Genomic DNA, 20,805 nt, shown 5'->3' on the forward strand with positions numbered 1-20,805 from the left:
ATTTTTACTCACTATCTTATTTAATTTGCCTAATTTTATCTAAAAATCAACAATTTTAGTCGAAAATGGTTGATTCCGGTTTCCACCGAAATATATTTCTCAACTTATTCTCATCCCACGCCGTAAGTGTACATCGTCGTATGTTTTGATTAAATAATTGATTTCATCCGGTATTAAACAACCCTCAGCCTGTGTTTTCATTTCCCCATGCAAATCCGCTGTTACTCGCGTATCTTCTTGTACTAGACTTTGTCTTCTTCCGCCAGTGTGACTTCGCGAATTTAACTGGGACGTACTAGCAATGAGAGATTAAGTGATTTTCATTTAGTCTAATAAATTATTTCAAGGTGCAGATAAAAATATAGTTGATGTTACGAGCCTTAGTATTGTTTTATATCAATTGCAGATATAATTCATGTATATATATAATATTTTTTCTTAATTAAAAATGTTTATTTGAAATGTTATTTTTTAATATCCTGGAGAAGAGAGACGTATGTTTAGTTAATTTTGAATATAATTTTATTACACAGTTTTGCGAATTTTGCTAAATTCGGTTTACTAATTCTGTGCTTTATCGACATTTTTAGAATTCTGAATCGTTTGACAATCAAATTGAAAAACATATATTAGTGCATGTGTGCGAAGCCAAAATTTGAGTTTTATCGATGTATTCTCAAAAACGACTGCACCAATTTTGAAACTTTAAAAGCTATTTGGTGAAACTTTATGAGGACTCGCATTGATTAGTTTTTTACGAAGAAAACAGTTTCTTTACAACTAGCAAGCAAGTGCAAAAGAGTTGGGAATAATGCTAACTAGTAATAATCTTAAAGAACATTCTGAAACATTATAGGCTTGCAAAAAGTGGTTTTATTATTTATACATCAAAGATTGGAATAATATGGGCTTGGTCCAAATTTCATAACTCTATCGTCACAAGTTTGAAAGTTCCTTAATCTCAAATGTTATTAAAGATGATTATTTACAAATATTGCGAAAATTTTGCAACTTAACGTATTGCAAAATGCCGCTTGCATTTATTTCTTTTTTTAATTCAAAGGTTACAAATAATTAATAAAAAATGTTGTTATACAAAAATAAAAAATGACACTTCTTATTAGTAAACGCTCTCTATATAAATAGGGTAGGAGCTGGGTTCAAAGTGCGCGGGTATAAAGGTCATTGTTTCAAAAACATGTAAAGTTAGGATTTTTTTAACTACAATATTTGAAAGTGAAGAGAAAAATATGTGTAATCAGCGATCAATTTAAATAGAGCAACATCGATATCAGAAGATAAACGCCCATGTTTGAAAATCTATAACAAAAATATTTTCTTTTCTTATCAGATTTTTTGGCTGTAGGCACTGTTATTTAGTTTCCGAGACCTTGAATATTTTTTTAGGTATAAGTAATGTAATTATTTTATGAGATGTATTGTTATATATACACCTATCCCCCGTTTTACACGGTACTCCATGTACACGTTTTCGATCTTACATGTTTTTTGAAAATATTTTTTTAATGAAATTTATTAATTTCATGTACACAAAATTATAAATACTAAACTATAATTTGTACATATCTACAATAACATTTTTATTGTTTTTCTGTCTAAATACAACGCTACAAAATGTATGTTATAGTTACGAATTCTTACTAGTCTATGTCTATGATGGAAACTTCCCGTTTTATGATAAAAACTAAATGTAATGTGTGTATAAGCTAGTTTGCTTGAAATATAAAAAAAAAAGTTTTTTTAATCTTTGTTCTAAATTAGTATTTACATATAATAGATAGCGTAAATTTATTCAAGATGAACAAATTACAGAATCAATTTTTACAAAATCTTTAATTTACGGAAAAAAATTTAGTTCGACAATGGTAAAAGATGAAAATAAATTAGCTAGAGAGTAAAATAAATGTTCTATCTATACAAACCAATTTTATATTTTTTTTATATTTGTTTTATTCTTGAAATAAATTATTCTTCTTATAGTTCAATAAATGTGTTCAATATTAAATATAATTTGTCGTGAAATGAATTAGTTATTCATAATATTAAAAACTTACCAATATAGTTTTTTTATAGTGACTTTCGTTTAGCATGGATTTTGTATATAAAAGGGATTTTTTGTGTATAAAGGGATAGGTGTATATTAGGGTGGTCCTTAATATGGACATTTTTAAATTTCCTTGCTCCCAAGGGCTCAAATGCTTCCAAATTGATGAAACGAAATTCTCTAAAAGTTTTAGCTCTAAATATTGTCTTTTAGATAGTGCGCAATTCAATCAAAGTATCCTATGGAATTAGATTGGAAAAATTTCGAAAAAAATTAAAATATTTTTTAGATACAACTTAGCGAACAATTGGTTTTATTGAAAATTCGACGGTCTACAAAACAAATTATAAAAAACCTTATTTAACCGTCGAATTTTTAATAAACCATGACATGAATTGTCACTTTTGATTCATTTGTCGCTAAATTATATCTAAAACACATTTTTAAAATTTTTGAATTTTTTTCCGTATAAATTCCATACGAAACTTTGATTGAATTGCACACTGTCTAAAAAGGGTATTCTAAAAGTCTAAGAGCTAAAACTTTTAGAGAATTGTTTTTTATCAATTTAATTATTAAGGGCCACCCTAGTGTATATATTGTTGTTTGTTTGATACGTTTGTTATTTGTTGAGATGCAGTTTATTCGGTTTAGACAGTATTTTTAAGTCAAATTGGACTTATGTGCTCCGCCCTAATCTATATAAAGATATTGCGAATATAATGCGAACATAATTAACCTTCTGTAGGGAATGTTATAATAATAGCAATGTACAGTACGGGTAGTTCCAGCAATTTATCTTAAGGCACTAGGTTAATTTTCTATATTTAGATAGGTAATGCAAATAAATGGTATATTATTTACAAATTTTTAGTTTTTAATTATATATTAAATAAAATATACAATACCTTTCTTCAGCATTTTCTAATAATTTATCGTGACCCCGGATCTGTCTGCGTAGCTCAATACTTAGTTTGCCCTTTAGCGGCACTCGGGCTACGGATGTACCGCCCCGCTGCAAATCTTGCTTCCGTCGCACGCAATTAGTCATTTATGAAAGAAGCAATTACGCGGAAAAAGATAAATAGTCACCCTTGACTAATTTTGTTTGTAAGTCGTGCACGCTCAGGGTTGTGGCAGTTGATTGCTTTGAAAACATCTTGGCACAAGTTGTTGAAATATATGACTGCAGTAAATTTGGTTTCGCACTTTTGAAATATTATTTCAAAGCTATACTCTCAATAAGAAAGTTCAAGTAGGATTGATTTATTTGAATAGTAAGAGACAGAATGCTCAACTAAAATATTACATTGTAATTGTAATAATGTAATATGTAAGGGATGGTAGTTTGAGTTTCTGCTCAATTGATTCAAATTAATGCTTTTTTGTTGGAATGCAATCATTTCAAAATCTTCCAAGCCGTAGAAAAATAAAATTACACCAACTTGCATATTTGCCGGTCATAGTTCTATGTTTTTTGGAAATACTGAATTTCACCTGCTTAGGATATGAAATTCAATAGAAAATTAAATAAAACTAGTAATGTAAGGCATCTAAGGCAAAATGCTGGAACTTCACCCACAGTAATGAAATTCGAAGAATAATAAATGCTTTCAAATAGATTATTTTAAATGGTATAACTTTCATTCTTTGTATTGTATAGACAAAATATAATAGTTTATAAATTGAACAATGACTTTTATATATGTTTACATAAAAAGTTCATAAACAAAACTTGATCAAGCGACATTAGAATGTAGTAGGGGGTTATCTCACATTTCTAAGAATTATATAAACTGAATTGGTAAGTTAAAATTATTCATTTGAAATAGATAAGCGAGCTTTAGAATTTTAAATTTTTAGAGTTTTTTAATTTGGCAAATGGAAGCAAAATCAATATTTTATTAAGCATGTTCGACAAGGCTTAGAATCGTTTCTCATTGTAATTATTTAAATTCTTTGAATTGTTTTCAATTATGAATCTGAAACATTTTTTCAACAGTAATGAATTTAATCAATCAATTTAACGTCATTCAAATGTTCAGAAATCAGGTGAACAGGCAGGCAGGTAGACAAGTAGGAAGATACACCGATAGACAGATACACAGGTAAATGGGTTGACAAGTAGAAAGGTAGAAAAGTAGACAGGTTGACAAGTTTGCAAGTTGATACTTAGGCAAATGAGCAGACACTTGCACAGGTAAAAAAGTAGACTGTTAGAAAGATAGATTAAATAAAAATAAAATATTAATTGACTAAATCGATTATTTACGCACATAGGAAAGTTCATGCAACTTGCATAAAATAATTGCATTTCCTATAGTGTAATGGTTATTCTTTAATTCTTTGGATAATTACAAATTTATTATCTGATGATCTAACAATATAAATTCAATTGAATTTTTTGATTTTCCAGAATGTAATATAATAGCATTCTTGAGTCGTTATACACTGTTTCGCCAAATCATAAAAAGGAAAAGCGTATAAATTGCATTAGACGATCTGAATAACAAATAACTTTCGATAGCAACTCTATAACAACAAAAAGGAGAAAATAATTACCTAATTTACATCTACACTCATACACTAATATATATTTATATGTATGGGGCGTGGCTTAAAAACCACTATTACCTCAAGAACAAGTAGAAAGCGATACTATTTTAAAGTAGGGGGCAAATGCCCAGTAACCGAGCATAGTTTAAAATCGAGCGCTTTTACTATAACTATATAAATGCTCGAATTGTGATTTTTTCATCAAAAGTATTTTTTTCGCCGTTATCCTTTTGTTTTAAGCACTGTTTTTTTGTTTGCGATATCTGAATATAATTTTAAGTAGAGTAGAGCAGGACTTAAACGTCAGCGTATAAAAAGGTCCACCACCAATATCTCAAATATAAGAACTTTTCACCAACAATATTTAAAAGTAGTGGGAAAAGGATGTATAACCGGCCATCACCTGAATACTATCGGGAGGTAAACGGCAATGTTTGAAAATCAATAAAAGTATTTTCTTTCATAATTAGTATTTTGGGTGTGAGCACTTTTGTTTAGTTCACGAGACTTTAATATAATTTTTAAGTATACGTTATTTAATTGTTTCGTAAGATAAGATGTAATGTTAATTTTAAATTAGAATCAACAGTTTTTTTTTGGTATAACCTATATAAAAATTTACACGTGGAAGGGGTAAAGAGGAACAACTGAACCTTTACCCTGGCAAAAGTGTAAAGAGTTAAAAAATACAAGCATACAAGAGATAAATCAAATAAATAGTTATTCCAACTCTGCTGATGAATATTTCTGACCAATAATGTTTTCATGATATTTATATTTTGCGGTTTAGTTGAATAATGCAGCTATCAGTTTGAAAAATCTCTTTTAAATTGAAAATAAGACTTAATTGCCACTGTTTACCCCCTACCCGTTCCATATTATCCCCCCCCCCTTATGAGATAAAAAGGATTCGGTAACAAATTTTTAATAAAAGGTATTTGTTTGTTTGATATGATCTACTTGTTATGATGTAGTTGGTTTGGTTGTCACAGCATAATTACTAAAAGTCAAATTATAGCTTACCTAACTTATGTATAATACAAGTAATTCGTTCTGATAAATATACACGTATACACGGAACACGTATAACATTTGCATGCTAATATTATTAAAGAGATTTAAAACTAATAAGAACATAGTAGTTCCATTATTATACAAAGACAATAATTCTATCTATTAATCCGTATTCAATTATTAACTAAAAATCTGTAAATTGAGTAATTTTTTTGATACCTCTTACAGGACTGTTTTTCTGTACTAAATAGAGCACAGCTTTATAGGGTGTCTCAATTTCAAAACAAGCCTCCCCACGTTTAAGACGTTTTCGTGATGCGGTCGGCTGCGGCCCTTAATGCCCGACAACACTTGTTTTATTTCGTTAGGCGTAAGAGCTGTTGCGCTGCAATATTTTTTTAATTGGATTTTTTCTCGAATTAAATGTGATAAATATGCAAAATCTTATGAAAGAAGATTAGGAGCAGTGAAAAATGTCTTTCGTTAAGCAATGTGCCGTCTGTCGAGATTTTAAGTAGTCTTTTTAATTATAACTAATCACATAATTCTTATTTATTTTTTAAGGTCGGGTTATGCTGGGGCTCAACATGATCGTTATATTACATATTATTCAAAATTGTGTTTAAAATGTCGTAACTTGTAATATTATAAATGAATTGAAATTATGCACATAATATAATTTACTCGTTTTCATATATTCGCTCATAACTTAATTAAATTATTGTAAATGGATATATTTTTTGAGCAATAAGTTATGTTATTTTTATAATAATTAATAACACTTATTTTTAAGTCTTACTTTGAAATATGTACTCATAATTATAATGATTTAAAGATAAACATCAAGTCCAGTAAAATGTAATAATATTAATCATATTAAACAAACAATTATTTAACTTAGTTCAGTACAATTTCCAGCTAATTATGATAGAAATATGTTTTTTACTACTTTTCGATTTCGATTTCGTTTAGAAATATTTTATTTGCAATGTGTCACCTGGATCTTTTAAACCCATGGACTGGGATAGAAAAGGACCAGTGGGCATAAAGATTCACTATTTTATTAATTTTCAGTAGGGTAAGTTATTGTAATCGTCCAAAAATCGAAATTGAAAATTTTTGCATATCTTTACGTTTCAGTGGTTTCTGAACATTTTAGCACACCTTAGAAAAATAGATGTATTTGTGCATGTGTATGTATGGATACATTTTTCGTTGACGATTTTGGACATAAGGAACAACCGATTCGAATGAATCAAAAAACAATCAGTTTCTATCGATGAGGAGACGTGCAGATTAGTTTCCGGCAAAAGTTGTTCTAGCCGTTTCGGAAATTTGAAGCAAAGAGTGCAAAAAATAGAAATCAAGCTTTTGAGAGGACTGAGCATCCAATGAGAAGTGGTGATTAGTTTTCCGCAAAAGCATGTCTAGCCGTTTCGGAGATAAGGAGCTAAATGGCAGAAATTGCAGTTTTTGATAGAACTAAGCTTCCGATTTGAATGATTCAAAAAACTTTCTGCTTATGTTGACGAAACGGTTGCTTTTGAGTAAAGAAAAATAAAATTGAATTAATTTTCTTTAATTTCCAAAAAATATATTTTTTTTTTGAATCTCAATAATAAGTCGGATTTCAATTCTGATGATAGCCAAAGTTCCAAAGCTCACTTATATACTTCAAATAGATAATTTTAACTTAGCAGGTCAAATCATATAGTCTTTGTAAATATTAGACAATGTGTTCTTCATTTTAAATCCAATTGATTAAATTTTATTTATTTACTTTTCTGTGAACATATATAAACGCCGTTCAATGCATAAGCCCCTATATTTTTTGTATGGAATAAGAATAATAAAAGTATTTATGATAATCTATTAGAAAACATTTAATATTCCTCGAATATATTGAATATATTTCATTACGGTGCGGGAAGTCCCAGCAAATTGTCTTAAGGCACAATGTCATACACCACCAGTTTTTAATTTAAAATGTGAAGATTTTAAGGAATATTAACTGCACTATTTAATCAATTTGATGTAGTTTAATTATTAAGTTAAACGACATGATTAATAATTATAATCTAAATATATCTTGTTAAACATAATAAGCAAAAATATTTATCAACTCTTGCTGCTATTGTAAATCTTGCTTTTGTAGATGCTTCAATTTAACTTGTCACAATGAGACATATTGCTTCTTGAAATTATTACAACTTTTGTTTGAATTACTTATTTTTAAGGTACATTTTTCAAAAACATGCAACCAAAAAAATACTTTCGTTAACTAATTTGACAATGTTTCCTGATTCAAGTCAAGGATCTTTTTCTTCTAGTTCAAAATAGTATAGTTAAAATTAACAAATTTTTGGTTTTTGAGATAACGGTGCTAGAGCTAGACCTTCTCACCAACAAACCATTATGCCCCGCTCTACCTTATAGAAACTGTAATATTATGAAAAAACTTGTTTTTGCAATTAAGTGAAAAAGTAGATGGTAAGTACTATATACTATTCGGCGATAATTATAGACTTTTCTTATAATTTGACATCGACACTAATAATAAAGTAAAAATAAACATATCATGATATAGTATTATGATTTGTTTTACACGCCTCGTGTTGATTTCTAATGATAATTAATTATTAGTTGATTGTAAATCTTGAGAAATATTCAATAAATACATATGTCAAAAAATTAATGTTCTACGTCTTCCAATGAAGACAAATCGCCATCTGAGTCACCGTGCTTACTTTCTCATTTAACTGCAAGCTCGCGGGATGACGAATGACAATGTTTTGCAATTCCCTTGTAACAACCTTTGGTTTAAAACAAAATCAACTATACATTATTTATGGCTGTATCTACATGTAACAAATACAGAATCCAAAAACACTCATGCAACACGGAAGTAAGGTACTATAATCTCCGTCGCTCGTAAACTAATTGCTACAGTTAATGGTCACACATGTAAATAGGAATGATCATGTTTGGTTAAATAGATTAATATATGAAACGATATCTTGTTTCTAGAGGATGTTAATAGCATAGACAAATAAAAATACAAACTAAATTTCAAAATATAGCCGTTCCTAATGCTGTTTCATATGACTTCCCGTAGGATAAGCTATATTATGATCATTTGGCATACCTTAGAAAAAATGGATATGTGTATGTGTATGTGTGTACATATGTGTGGGTACCATTTTTTGTGCACGTTTTCGGGAGCACGGATCAACGGTTTGAAATATTTACAAAGCATTCGATTTCTAGTAATAAGAAGATGTGCGGATTAGTTTTTGGCAAAGGTTGGTCCAGCCGTTTCGGAGATATGAAACAACGATAGTGCAGAAAGTGGAAATTAAGTTTTTGAGAAAATTCGATGATTCGCATCCGATTCGAATGATTTTATTTGTATTGGAGAAATGAAAAACTGATCAATTTTTTGCAAAGGCAGGTCCAGCGGTTTTAGAAATCCAGAGAAAAAAAGTTGAAAAAAAAAGTTATTTGTCGATAAAAAATGATCATTTGACACATGCACATAAATTATCATATCTTTATAGGGATTCTTATAATAAGTAGGGTAGGGCGGGGCTAGTTGAGCAAATTTTTACTTAAACGGATGTAGCTCCTCAATGAAAAGTCTCAATAAATTGCTATACGGCTTAATGGATTTGTTGTTTATCGCTTAACAAAAGTGTTAATACTATTTTTTGGTAATAAGTAAAATTTAAAAGCTACAACTGTTTAAATGCAAAAGGTCAAGTATGCTCAATGTACCCCATAGGTGGGGCAAGTTGAGCACTAAGAAAGTATAATGAAATCATAGGTTCAATGTCGATTACTGATGATATAAAATAAGTTTTTAATAACCAGTTATATATTTATAGTCTTTATTGACAGAGAAAACAAAACTTGTAGTATTTTTCTTTGAATAATTAACCAAAGATAGAATCAACAAAACAATATCGTATCTTAAGAATTATTTTACCATTAAATTCAGTATTTTTGTTTAAAATCATTATTTCTTTTTATTATTACTCATAGACTTAGCTTAAATCTTAAAAATAATAATTAATTTCTGGAAATTAATGGTAATTGTCTTAGTGATAGAACAAGTTTAGCAACTATGCTCAACTAACCCCAACTCGGAATTTCAAAATAAAAGTGAGTTTATAAAAAAACCGTGAGCATTATACCCAGAATCTCTGTGCATATTAAAAGTACTATAATTATATGGAAGAATAACATTTACCCGATTAAAAATGAATCGAAAACTCGTGATGAATTCACGAAAACTCGTGATGAATTACTTTTTTACTTTTTGGTTTCAAAATAAACAAAACGCCCGTGAGCCTAACTCATTTGTCCAGCGGCCACTAGCGGTCGCGGGATGTTTATTTCTCCCAAAGCTCTATCTTTCCGCCATATAATGCCAAAACGGACTGTGAATAGTTTTCGAGATATTTCGATTGCTCAACTTGCCCCTATGCTCAACTAGCCCCGCCCTACCCTACCAATTTTGTTAACATTTCTATGACTTTCGTATCAAGATTTATAATGTTTAAAATTAACTTATATAGTTCAAACAATCTGACAGTATAGATGAACAGGCTTGAATGTTAATGAAAAATATTCAAATTTTTCAAATATATACAAACTTTTCAAAAATGATCGAAAAAAATCAATCAATCAATCAAATTTGGTTTTGATATATTATTTTATCTACTATATTTTTTCGATCTAGATAATCATAAGACTATACTCACTACTACATACTTAATTTTGAATTTGAATGTGTTTATTCCGCCGATGTAAAATGACTCGTATTCAAATAATTTATTGATTTTCAGACAAAAATCTATAAGCAATTTAATTCGCAACTTGCGAATTTTGTGAATTTATTTCATTTACATTTTAAATGAACAACTCAACTCTTAATTCAATATTTACTGAATTAATGAGCTTCAAATAAGTAAAACTTCATTTATTAGAATAATTAAGATGAATGGTTTTTGATACTAGGTGTTAATATGTACATTTACTCGTGTTTGTTTATAGTATCAAACGACGGGCATAACTCAGTTTTCAAAAAACTATATATTCCATCATTGAATGATTGCTCATCTAAACATTTGCATAAGTATTTAAATAATTTAACAAAACAAGCAGACATTAAAAAATAGATAATTCGAACGAAAGATAATTATAACTTTTTAATTAACTGCAATTCTTAGCTTTCCGGAAAAGACTTGTTCAGTGAGAATTTACATTATATAATAAGACTCTTTTTGATTTTATAATAAAAGTCGCTTTAAGAATATGATATAATCAAACTCTTCGCTCAAAATTAATTTATTCATTGCGATATCAATTACTAATTTGATGATATTTGCACTGGCTTTCGATTCATTAGAGGCATGATGAAATATAATCACACACTATAATAATATATAAACTACTATCTGAAGTTTATTAACATCGATCAATAAGCGTGTAATTAACATTCTCTCGTTTAAATATCTTTCAATACTCAAGGATTGTCACATTTAAATACACTGTTGTGAGATTTCAATCATATAACGACACTAATCATATAATGTAGTGGATCTAATTAAGCAGAACGTTGTGAAAACGTCCACGATAGATTTATTGCAAGCGCGCGATTAATATTTAGGTCAATTTGAACGATGGAAAATCCGTGACATTTAGACGTACAGGTGGTTCGATTTGCAGATAAACATTTGCTACATTTATAATTGAAGCAAATTAAAAGCAATAGGTGCAAAATAAATATTAAATTATCACTAGTGAATGAATCATAGCACTAATAAATATGTATGAGTAAATGTTGTTTCCTTGGTTTATTAATAAGTGTACAAATGATAAAGATATTTAATGAATCACTTTTCTGTCTCCAATGCTTGAGTTTAATCTAGTAGGGGAGACTGGGTATGAGAAATGTAGTATGTTTGTTTGAACAAGTTACCATTATTGCTTTCTGTGAGCGCCCTACATTAAAATGATTAAGTAAGTTTTTTCGGTCCTAATATAATCTGATACTTGTATACAGACAGATTTCTGTTTTTGTTATTTTGCTATAGGATCGACAATACCGATTTTTCTCCAAAAGTGTGCGTTGGGTACGATTGTAACAAATTTTGTTGTTACGGTTGTGACATATTTTTTAGGTTTTTTTCGGTTAAAAGCTGGTACATGTAAAAAAAAATTGAACTGAACTAAAAGCCAGTGCACACGACGCCAGATTTCATGCCGGATAGTTTGTTACCTAGCAACGATATGATAAATCATAATTTCCGATCTTTCCCGACATATTTTTTGATCCTGCCAGCCAGATTTTACGTTTAGGTTCTCACAACGGCGGTATCCGTAACAAAATTTCTAATGCCTAGCAACGTCGGAATCTGATTTCACAACAACTTCTGTCCTCGAAAATTCCTGCCGTATTTTTCGAATAAAGCATGTCCTAATCGGCGATCGATGAGCTATTTTGTGGCCGATATCTTCAGAATCCAATAGGAAAGCTGTATTTTGTCACGTAAATATCAATGCGTACTTGATTCATGTACTTCGATTTTGGAAGCGTTCAGTTTTTATTTTGTGAATAGCTATTGTGTACATATATATAGCGGTGTGAATAAATGATTAGTTTAGGAAACGCAGTTCAGTAATTTTAAAATATTCAAATTTCCGAAAAAATTCAAATTTGCATTTTTTCATATTTTCGTAATTTTATCTGAAATATCAAAAAATTTCAAAATTTTTAAAAAATTAAAAAAAAATCAAATCGTTTTATTTCAAAAATACTCAAAATTTACGAAAAAAAAAATTAAAATATGCGAACCTTTTTAATATTTTTATATCAATATTTATTATCCGATAAAGAAACTGATTTTCAAAATCAATAATTGTTATATTAAATTGAAGCATTTTATTAGCTTTTAATTATTATTATTTTACTTAATCCTAATTGGATGCGATACATATATATTTTTGTTTACAATTTATACAAATCTATGTTTGTACACTTAAAAGCATTAGTGTATTTTAGGCCTATAAAATATGAATTGTGAAATTCACAGTATTTATTAATAATAATCTATTTGAAAATGCACAAAATTACCATTAAAGCGCAAAATTCTTGCTCACCATGCGAGAAAACTTGACAGAAATCCTGTTACAAGGAATACTGACGTCGTGTGCACCGGCTTAATACAAAATGCAAAAGAGAAAAAAAATGAAAAAGCCCTTTTTTGTCTGGTTTCATTTTATTACTAATACAGCGTATTTAAGGACGGGATTTCAGTATTTTTACATGGACAAATTCTAATTTCGTTTTAATTTACTTTTTTTTCTCGGTAAATGAATAAAAGTATTGCTAATAAAAAATAGTGGTATAATCGTACCTAGTCTCTCATGCGCGATATTTTGAAAGAAGATTCAGAAAAATCTTTTGTTGAAGTGTAGTTTTTTAATTTTCTAATATTTCAGTGAATTGATTACTTTTTTCAAGTGTAACCAAATTCTTAAAGTATTATTTGCTTGACATGAGATAATATACATTTATCGGACTCGACAATATAAGCAATCATATGATTTTTTTTTATTACAAAATTATTTCTATGCTAAATACATATTTACAATTTTGGAGATTTCCGATATTCAAAACTTCTGAAATTTATCAAATAATATAAATTACATAATTACATTATTTTTTATTATGCATATTTCAAATTATTTTCAAGCCAATCATTTCTTAGAAAAAAACACAGAAAATGTTGTCTGTGTTGGGCATGTAACATATGTTTTTTCCGCTGAACACGAATCTCATATCAAAATTGAGTGCCAAACTGCAAAAACATTAAGAAAAATAAAAATAATTTCTCACCGTGATGATCAAAATCTCCTAATTTATATCATTATCTGATCCTTCTCTTCTTCAATGACCTGTGCAACATTTTTTTTTATTTCTGTTGAGTACTTTTTTGTAGCATTCAGCAGTATTTTGCAAAAATATTTACTCCCCTAGTTAGTCTGCAAACATATTTGCAGATACTATGACTATAGAATCGTGTTTGGTGGGAAAAAATACATTGAACAATGTTTGTTACACACTCAACACATACTTTTTTTGTGGACCTATGTTATTATTACATTATTAACTTCCCGTAGGGTAAGTTATTGTAATGGACCAAATTTCCAGTCACGTATTCGGGCGCACGGATCAACCGATTTGAATGGTTCAAAAAACATTCGATTCCTATTGATGGGAAATGAACTGATTAGTTTTTGGCAAAGGCAGGTCCAGCAGTTACGGAGATAAAGAGCAAAAAGTGCAGAAAATAGAAATCGAGTTTTTGAGAGAACGGAGCATCCGATTTGAATGTTCAATTAGTAATGATTGTGAGAGATGTTTATCAGATTTTGGCAAAGGCATGCCCAGCCATTTCGAAGATACGGAGCCAAATGCGCAAAAAATGGCAGTTTTTGAGAGAACTAAGCGTCCGATTTAAATGATTCAAAGAAATTTTTGCCAGTCTTAACAAAATAATTGATTTTTTTTTTTTAAATTGTGTATATCGAAAATAATTCAGATTTTATTTTTAATTCTGGCTACAGTTCTAATATACTATAAATATAATATCCTATAAATATTAAACAATGTTACAATATTAATAATAATCTATTTCAAAACATTCAGTATTCCTCGAACATTTCGTAAGGTTACAGGAAGTTCCAGCAATTTGCCTTAAGACACGATGCCATACACCCAACTAGTTTCTAATATTGTAATTAATTAATTAACAAATACAATAAAACTCTTCGGATATTTAAGCTGTTTTTTTTAATAATAAATCAAGAAATTCTAAATAAAATTCAATTTTATTTAAAGTTTAATAATATATCAGAGGCACATAATAAATGAGACTGTCGGGTTCACAAACGGGTTCAAGATATCTAATTCGTCACCAACATCAACTTTGACTAGAAAACAACTAATTGATGCATTGAACTGGACAATTTCCGTAAATTAAATACGTGTTTCATCATTCACTTCTATTTATAAAAGTTTAATTTTTTGTCTACAATATTCCACTAAAAAAGTCAACCAGTTCTACGTTTATTGACCAAAAATTCCATGCGCATCAAATCATATCGACTGCGACATTGATCGGGTCGATATGTATGACACGATCCAGATTAGCGATCAGTTCCCGATTTGCATAAAAGATGTTTTTTTTATAAATCTATCGTCAAGAATGAGTGATGATGTTGCTCTGTTTGACATGAGGTAAAAGTTACGAAATTAAATCGCGTGACCTCTGCTGGTGATCTCGCGTCGAATCTCCTGTCAATAACATCCGGCAGTGTCTTGCAATCCGTCGCAGCTCGACATATGCGGAGAGTAAGTGGCCCACTCGTTTGGGTAATAAACACATTAAAAAAGACTCTTTCTAATGGGTAATCAGTCATTGCGCTGTACAGGCGATTATTGAGAAATCCAATTTGCATAATTTATGAATTTGTTATATTGTTTGCCGTATTGGAAAACTGGTCGCGCTTTGTAGATTACGTTCATGACCACATATATTAAATGACTTCGCCAAATACGGTTGCAAGTAATCAACCGATGATTTGTGTATTTTTGTAAACTATCGTATATCATCCAGAACAAGAAAGTGAGAATGTAGTACCTACACAAATATTTTTTCAAATCAAGATGATATTACGATCTACAACTTTATTATTATATATAGATGTACTAATTGTACGGTACATTTAACCCTCTGTCGGGCGCAGCCGATATGACAGATTTAGGGCGAACATTTTAGTATACTTATCTATGATGTGATGTCTTGGAGACCTCCAGATCTCAGTTGCCAGTTATTTTATGTATGTTATATATTCTCCCACATTAGATTGTCTTTTGGACGTTGCATACTTTGCCAAAGTAGCAATTTTGTTCCAAGAAATGCACTATCCTAACTTTTCATATAGTCTTTGTATAAACATTCCAACAGAATCTGCCAATTTATTTTATATAATTAATCAAGTTTTTCATTTCAGAAAAAATAAGGTTTGTGCGTCAAGCATTTTGAGCGTATGTATAAAAATAATATTGATCTAATACATATATTGTTTTTATTTACACATAATATACATATTCAAAAATTGTAAAAACACTAATTAAATAAAAATATATAAAGCTATAAGCCTCCTGTGAATATACCTTAAATCTGTATCTGTCAGATACACTTCACCCGACGGAGCGCAGTTTAAAATGTACGACGGAAAAATGTAATATAATTTTCAATATATGTTTTACTTTAAGCACAAGAATTGTGTATTCTAATATGATCCCAACAAATTTTCATTATTTTTTGTTGATCACATACAATTGAATCTATTATTTGAAAGGGATATATATATATAATACTCATGTTGTAAAATGGCCAGAAATCAGAGTATACTCTTCTATAGTATATCTAGTATCCTTATCTTGACTTGACAGAAATGCTGGCAAAATGACTCATTGGCCTTACTCAAAAATTCATAGTATTAGTAACGTCTGCGACGTGGGGCCTCATTGTTACAGTCTTGTCAAAGTAGGCAGTTCAACGTGCATCGCGCCTTTAAAAGATTAGTTTGAGGGTGGTTTTGTCATGCTTTTTTGGTCTTACTCAATGAACTTGTGCTAGTACTAGTGATTTCGAAAAATTTTATTGTAATTCTCGGGTGTTAGGTAAAATTTTAATTATTTATTCATTTTCATTCACTTTCGGAAAATATGACATACTTTTACAATGGTCAAAATGACATGATTTTATTTTACAAGAACTACGGGTTAGTTCATTCGAGGCTAAGAAAAAAGAATATTGAATCTTGCCAAAGGTGGCTTTTAACCTATGTAGGTTGTACTCCTGAATACAGGCAGAAGGATCCACTAGTAAAATAAAGATACTTACATTTGGTGGTCTTTACTTTTGTTGCTAAAACCTATTCCACGTTATGAGCTCGATAAAGATTGTTTGCTATGTATTATTAACTTCCCGTAGGGTAAGTTATTGTAATCGTCCAAAAATCGAAATTGAAAATTTTTCTCGACGTTTTGAAGGTTTCTGGACATTTTGACATACCTCAGAAAAAATGGATGTGTTTTTTTTTTGGTAAAGCGAAGGAAATGCCTTTATGCATTCCAGATTGGTCTTCTGTCTGGGTATGTCGGACTTGATGCAAAGGCAGGTCCAGCCGTTCGGGAGATACGGATCAAAGAGTGCAGAAAATAGAAATCGAATTTTTGAGAGAACGGATCATCCGATTTGTGTGATCCAAAAAACATTTAGTTTGTAATGACGGGGAAAAGTTATTAGTTTTTGGCAATGGTAGGCCCAGCGGTTTCGAAGACACAGAGCTAAATGTTAATAAATGGCAGTTTTTGAGAGAACTAAGCGTCTCATTTAAATGATTCAAAGAACTTTCTGCTTGTCTTAACAAAATAATTGATTTTGGAAAAAAAGATTTTTTATTTCAACTTTTTTCAAAAAAAAATTTTTTATATGTCGAAAATAATGCAGATTTTATTTTTAACTCTGACTAAAGTTCTAATATACTTTGAACAAATAATTTCAACTTTGCAATTCAGTTTATATAATTCTTATAAATATTAGACAATGTTACAATATTTATAATAATCTATTTGAAAACATTCTGTATTCCTCGAACATTTCGGTACGGTACGGGAAGTTCCAGCAATTTGCCTTAAGGCACGATGCCATACACCCCACTAGTTTATTTTATTTGGATACATGCAATATCTGTCGATGTTTCAAAGAGGAATAAACGATTTATTTGTGAACTTAAATATATGAAATGAAATGAAATATGGCCTTGCATTATTTGTCTTTCTGTCCTTACTACATGGAAAACATGATTTTTGTGATTAGTTGCATTAGTTGCAAATATGTTATAAAAGTCACGTCTTATTTAAAAAACTATGTTACTGATAGTCAATTAATCTGTGATACATAAACTGTTTTTGAGACTGTTTATAATATCATTTAATAAATAATATTTTTTATTATTTTTTTTTAGAAATCTTGTTTATAAACAATAAGCACATACTACTTACAATAGATATTTCACAAATTAACTAAAAAATAGTAACAATACTGAGAACATTATAATGAAAATAACAAAACAAAAGAAATAAAATTAATCAGATATAGATAGCTAAACAAAAGTATTTAGGATTAACTGGACTAGATGAGGTCTTATGGCAATTTCTTTTTAATCTAGTGGCCATCCAGGTATGCTCTACAGGCCAACAGATAAATAAATATCTTTTCAAAAATGAACAGATGTCATGTTATTTTGTATACCTCTATGAATAAATTTTTTAAAAAATATTGATTAAATTTATTGAACCTCATAATTCTGGCATTATGTCTAGATAAAGTTTTCTAAGCTTAAGACTCGTTTAGAGTTTTTTTTACACAATTAATTTCTCAAGTTTGTTATCCAATGAATAAAATTCTAATTTAATTCAATATATAATTTTATCACGATTTGTAAAATATATTCCAATACATTTTTTTAAGACTCACGGCTCTCTTGGTAGAAGCAATTTAATCAATGCAACATCTACCTCATTAAAGTGTTATACGTCAACTAACATAAATATGCCGAAGATACAAAAGTCTCATCTTTTCAATCATAAGAAACTGTCCTTTTCATCTGTCAATGCAATTTATCTATGGTTTCAGCGCAAGCCTAGATGATCTGATTGCGCGCTTCCGCGTACTTGACGAAGCCCGACAAGGTCTGGTCAGTGCGGCCGTCGCAGAAGGGCACTACTGTAAATCGGGGGACGAGAGTTACCCGCAGGTTGTTGAAAGGCCAAAAACATGTCAAAATCGGTCGACTAATTCGTCTGTAGTAAAATCATTCGGAAAAAAGAAGCCTTACTCACAAGTTCTTCGAAACTCAATGCCGGAAAATAGTGGAAGGAAGAAAGTAAAACCGCGTGCGACTACAAGGTAAATACATATTTATCTTTCATATGTATATATATATATATATTCAATAGATAAGTCCTGGATTTTTTCAATATATTGATTGTTTCTTTTCCGAACAGTAAATCCAATAATAAAAAACAATTTGTTTTTTGAAGATGTTTAATACGACGTTTCGGAACTAGGTACGTTCCATCATCAGGTTTATTCTGTCAAATACAATGTTTTTTAAAATACTGATTAACATTAATTAACAATGGTCAATACAGATTAATTAGAAAAAAATTTTGTTATAAAGGAATGGATTATGTACCGGATAGATAGTAATAAGACTTAACTAAAAAGGTTTTATATAAAATTGAGAAGCAAAAATTATTTACCTGTAATAATTTATATATCCATATCACTAATATTTTTTTGTTAAAAACACTCGATTTTTTTGGAAGATATTTGTAGATGTTACGACTACACAAGACTTAAACACACTGATATGGATTTCTGTCTGCCAGATGTAAAGGACAAAGCACGGAACTCTTGGCAAAAATGATTTTTTATGGCTCTTGTTTGGTAATTTACGAAAAAAGGAAAAATATTGCTTTAGTAAATGTTGAGAAATATTATGTATATATATATATATACATATATATATATATATATATATACATACATACATGAACATGTATATGCACACCTACATACTCATACATACATATGCACATACCTATATATTAATGTATCCACAATTATACACATGAACACATATGCAAGTGTATGTGTATAGTGTATACCCAAAAACATACATATAAGCATATATATGGATGTACATATATTATAACATATATACATGTATATATATACACATATTCAAAAACTATTAGGATTAATTATTTTTAATCAGGTTTAAAAAATTTAAATATGAGTCATGAATGATATTGTGATCTGATCTTTTATTAACACTTTTTGACGAATTCAAAAAGATTAAACTGCTTTCAGAAAAAAGTCTTTTAAAAGTACAATCCTCTCTATATAAAATATTGGGTTCAAAGGTGAAATTATGTGAGTTTTCGATGGAATGCTGAACAAGAGTACTTTGGAAATTTCGGCTTTTATGATGAGTGACGCTTAATTCATGTTGTCTCATTCTCTTATGAATGTACTGTGATGTTTGGCCAATGTATTGTTTTTGACAATTTTTGCAAGGGATGGAATAACTATGTTAGTATTGAATTTAGGAGGGGTGGTGGATTTAATTTTTGAAAACATTTCTTTAAAAGAATATAGAGCTGTTCCTGAAATGAAAATATTTTCTTCTTTGAGTAATTTGGCAAAATAATCAAATAAGCCTTCAATGTAAGGCATGCTGTGAAAAGTTGGTTTAATATTGTTGTCTTGGAATAACTTGGAGATGGATTGATAATTGTTACTTTTATGATAGGAAAGTCTTTTATTTGGTAATGGAATTGATGAGGGTGAGGGGATATCCGTTTTCTAAATAGTTTTAGTTACTAATGTTGTGTTTTGGGTATGAAAAGAAGAGTGAGACAACATGATTGCGTGGTCTATCAAAGAAATGATTGTATTGACTTTATAATTTTTGGGACAATATGACGCGTAATGAAGGTATCTCCCGGACCATGTAGTTTTTCTGTACCAATTTGTGCAAATAATGTTGTCAATTTTGTGTACAGTCACGTCTAAAAAGTTTAATTTGTTGTCGATTTGTGTTTCATGTGTGAACTGAATGCTCTTATTGTAATTGTTAAAGGTTATCGATTATTATATCTGATTGTTCTTTGTCTATTATAAAAAAAGTGTCATCTACATATCTAACGTAAAAATATATTTGGAAATTTAATGTGAGAAAACGGAAATTTCAAGGGTTGTAAAAACTAGGTCTATGATGCCAGGGGATAATGGGCAACCCATAGCAGTACCTTTGATTTGTAGATAAAACCAATTGAAACAAGTTAAAATAAGAGCAATTCAGGACAGTGTTAATGATGTGTTTGAAAGTGGTTATGGGCAAGTCGGTGTAGTTAAATAGTGGGCCAGCGTTTTTTCAATTGAATCAAGTATTAAAATCATGGGGAACACATGTGAAAAGGTTAATACATCCAGGCTTAGAAAAATTTGATCGTCCGT

At 29.6% G+C, this 20,805-nt stretch overlaps 1 protein-coding gene across 1 annotated transcript in view; it reads left to right on the forward strand.

Annotated features, from left to right (window-relative positions):
* The window catches only part of LOC113367322, a 335,948-nt gene that overhangs the window by 80,742 nt on the left and 234,401 nt on the right, over positions 1-20,805 (forward strand). Inside the window, exon 2 of the mRNA XM_026608935.1 lies at positions 18,415-18,687. Within this exon, the coding sequence (XP_026464720.1) occupies positions 18,415-18,687 (273 nt within the window). The remainder of the gene's footprint in view (positions 1-18,414; positions 18,688-20,805) is intronic.

This window comes from Ctenocephalides felis, unplaced genomic scaffold, assembly GCF_003426905.1.
Source record: "Ctenocephalides felis isolate EL2017-DRISC unplaced genomic scaffold, ASM342690v1 CF-g0.4_SCAFFOLD_01170, whole genome shotgun sequence".
NCBI classification, from domain to species: Eukaryota; Metazoa; Arthropoda; class Insecta; order Siphonaptera; family Pulicidae; genus Ctenocephalides; species Ctenocephalides felis.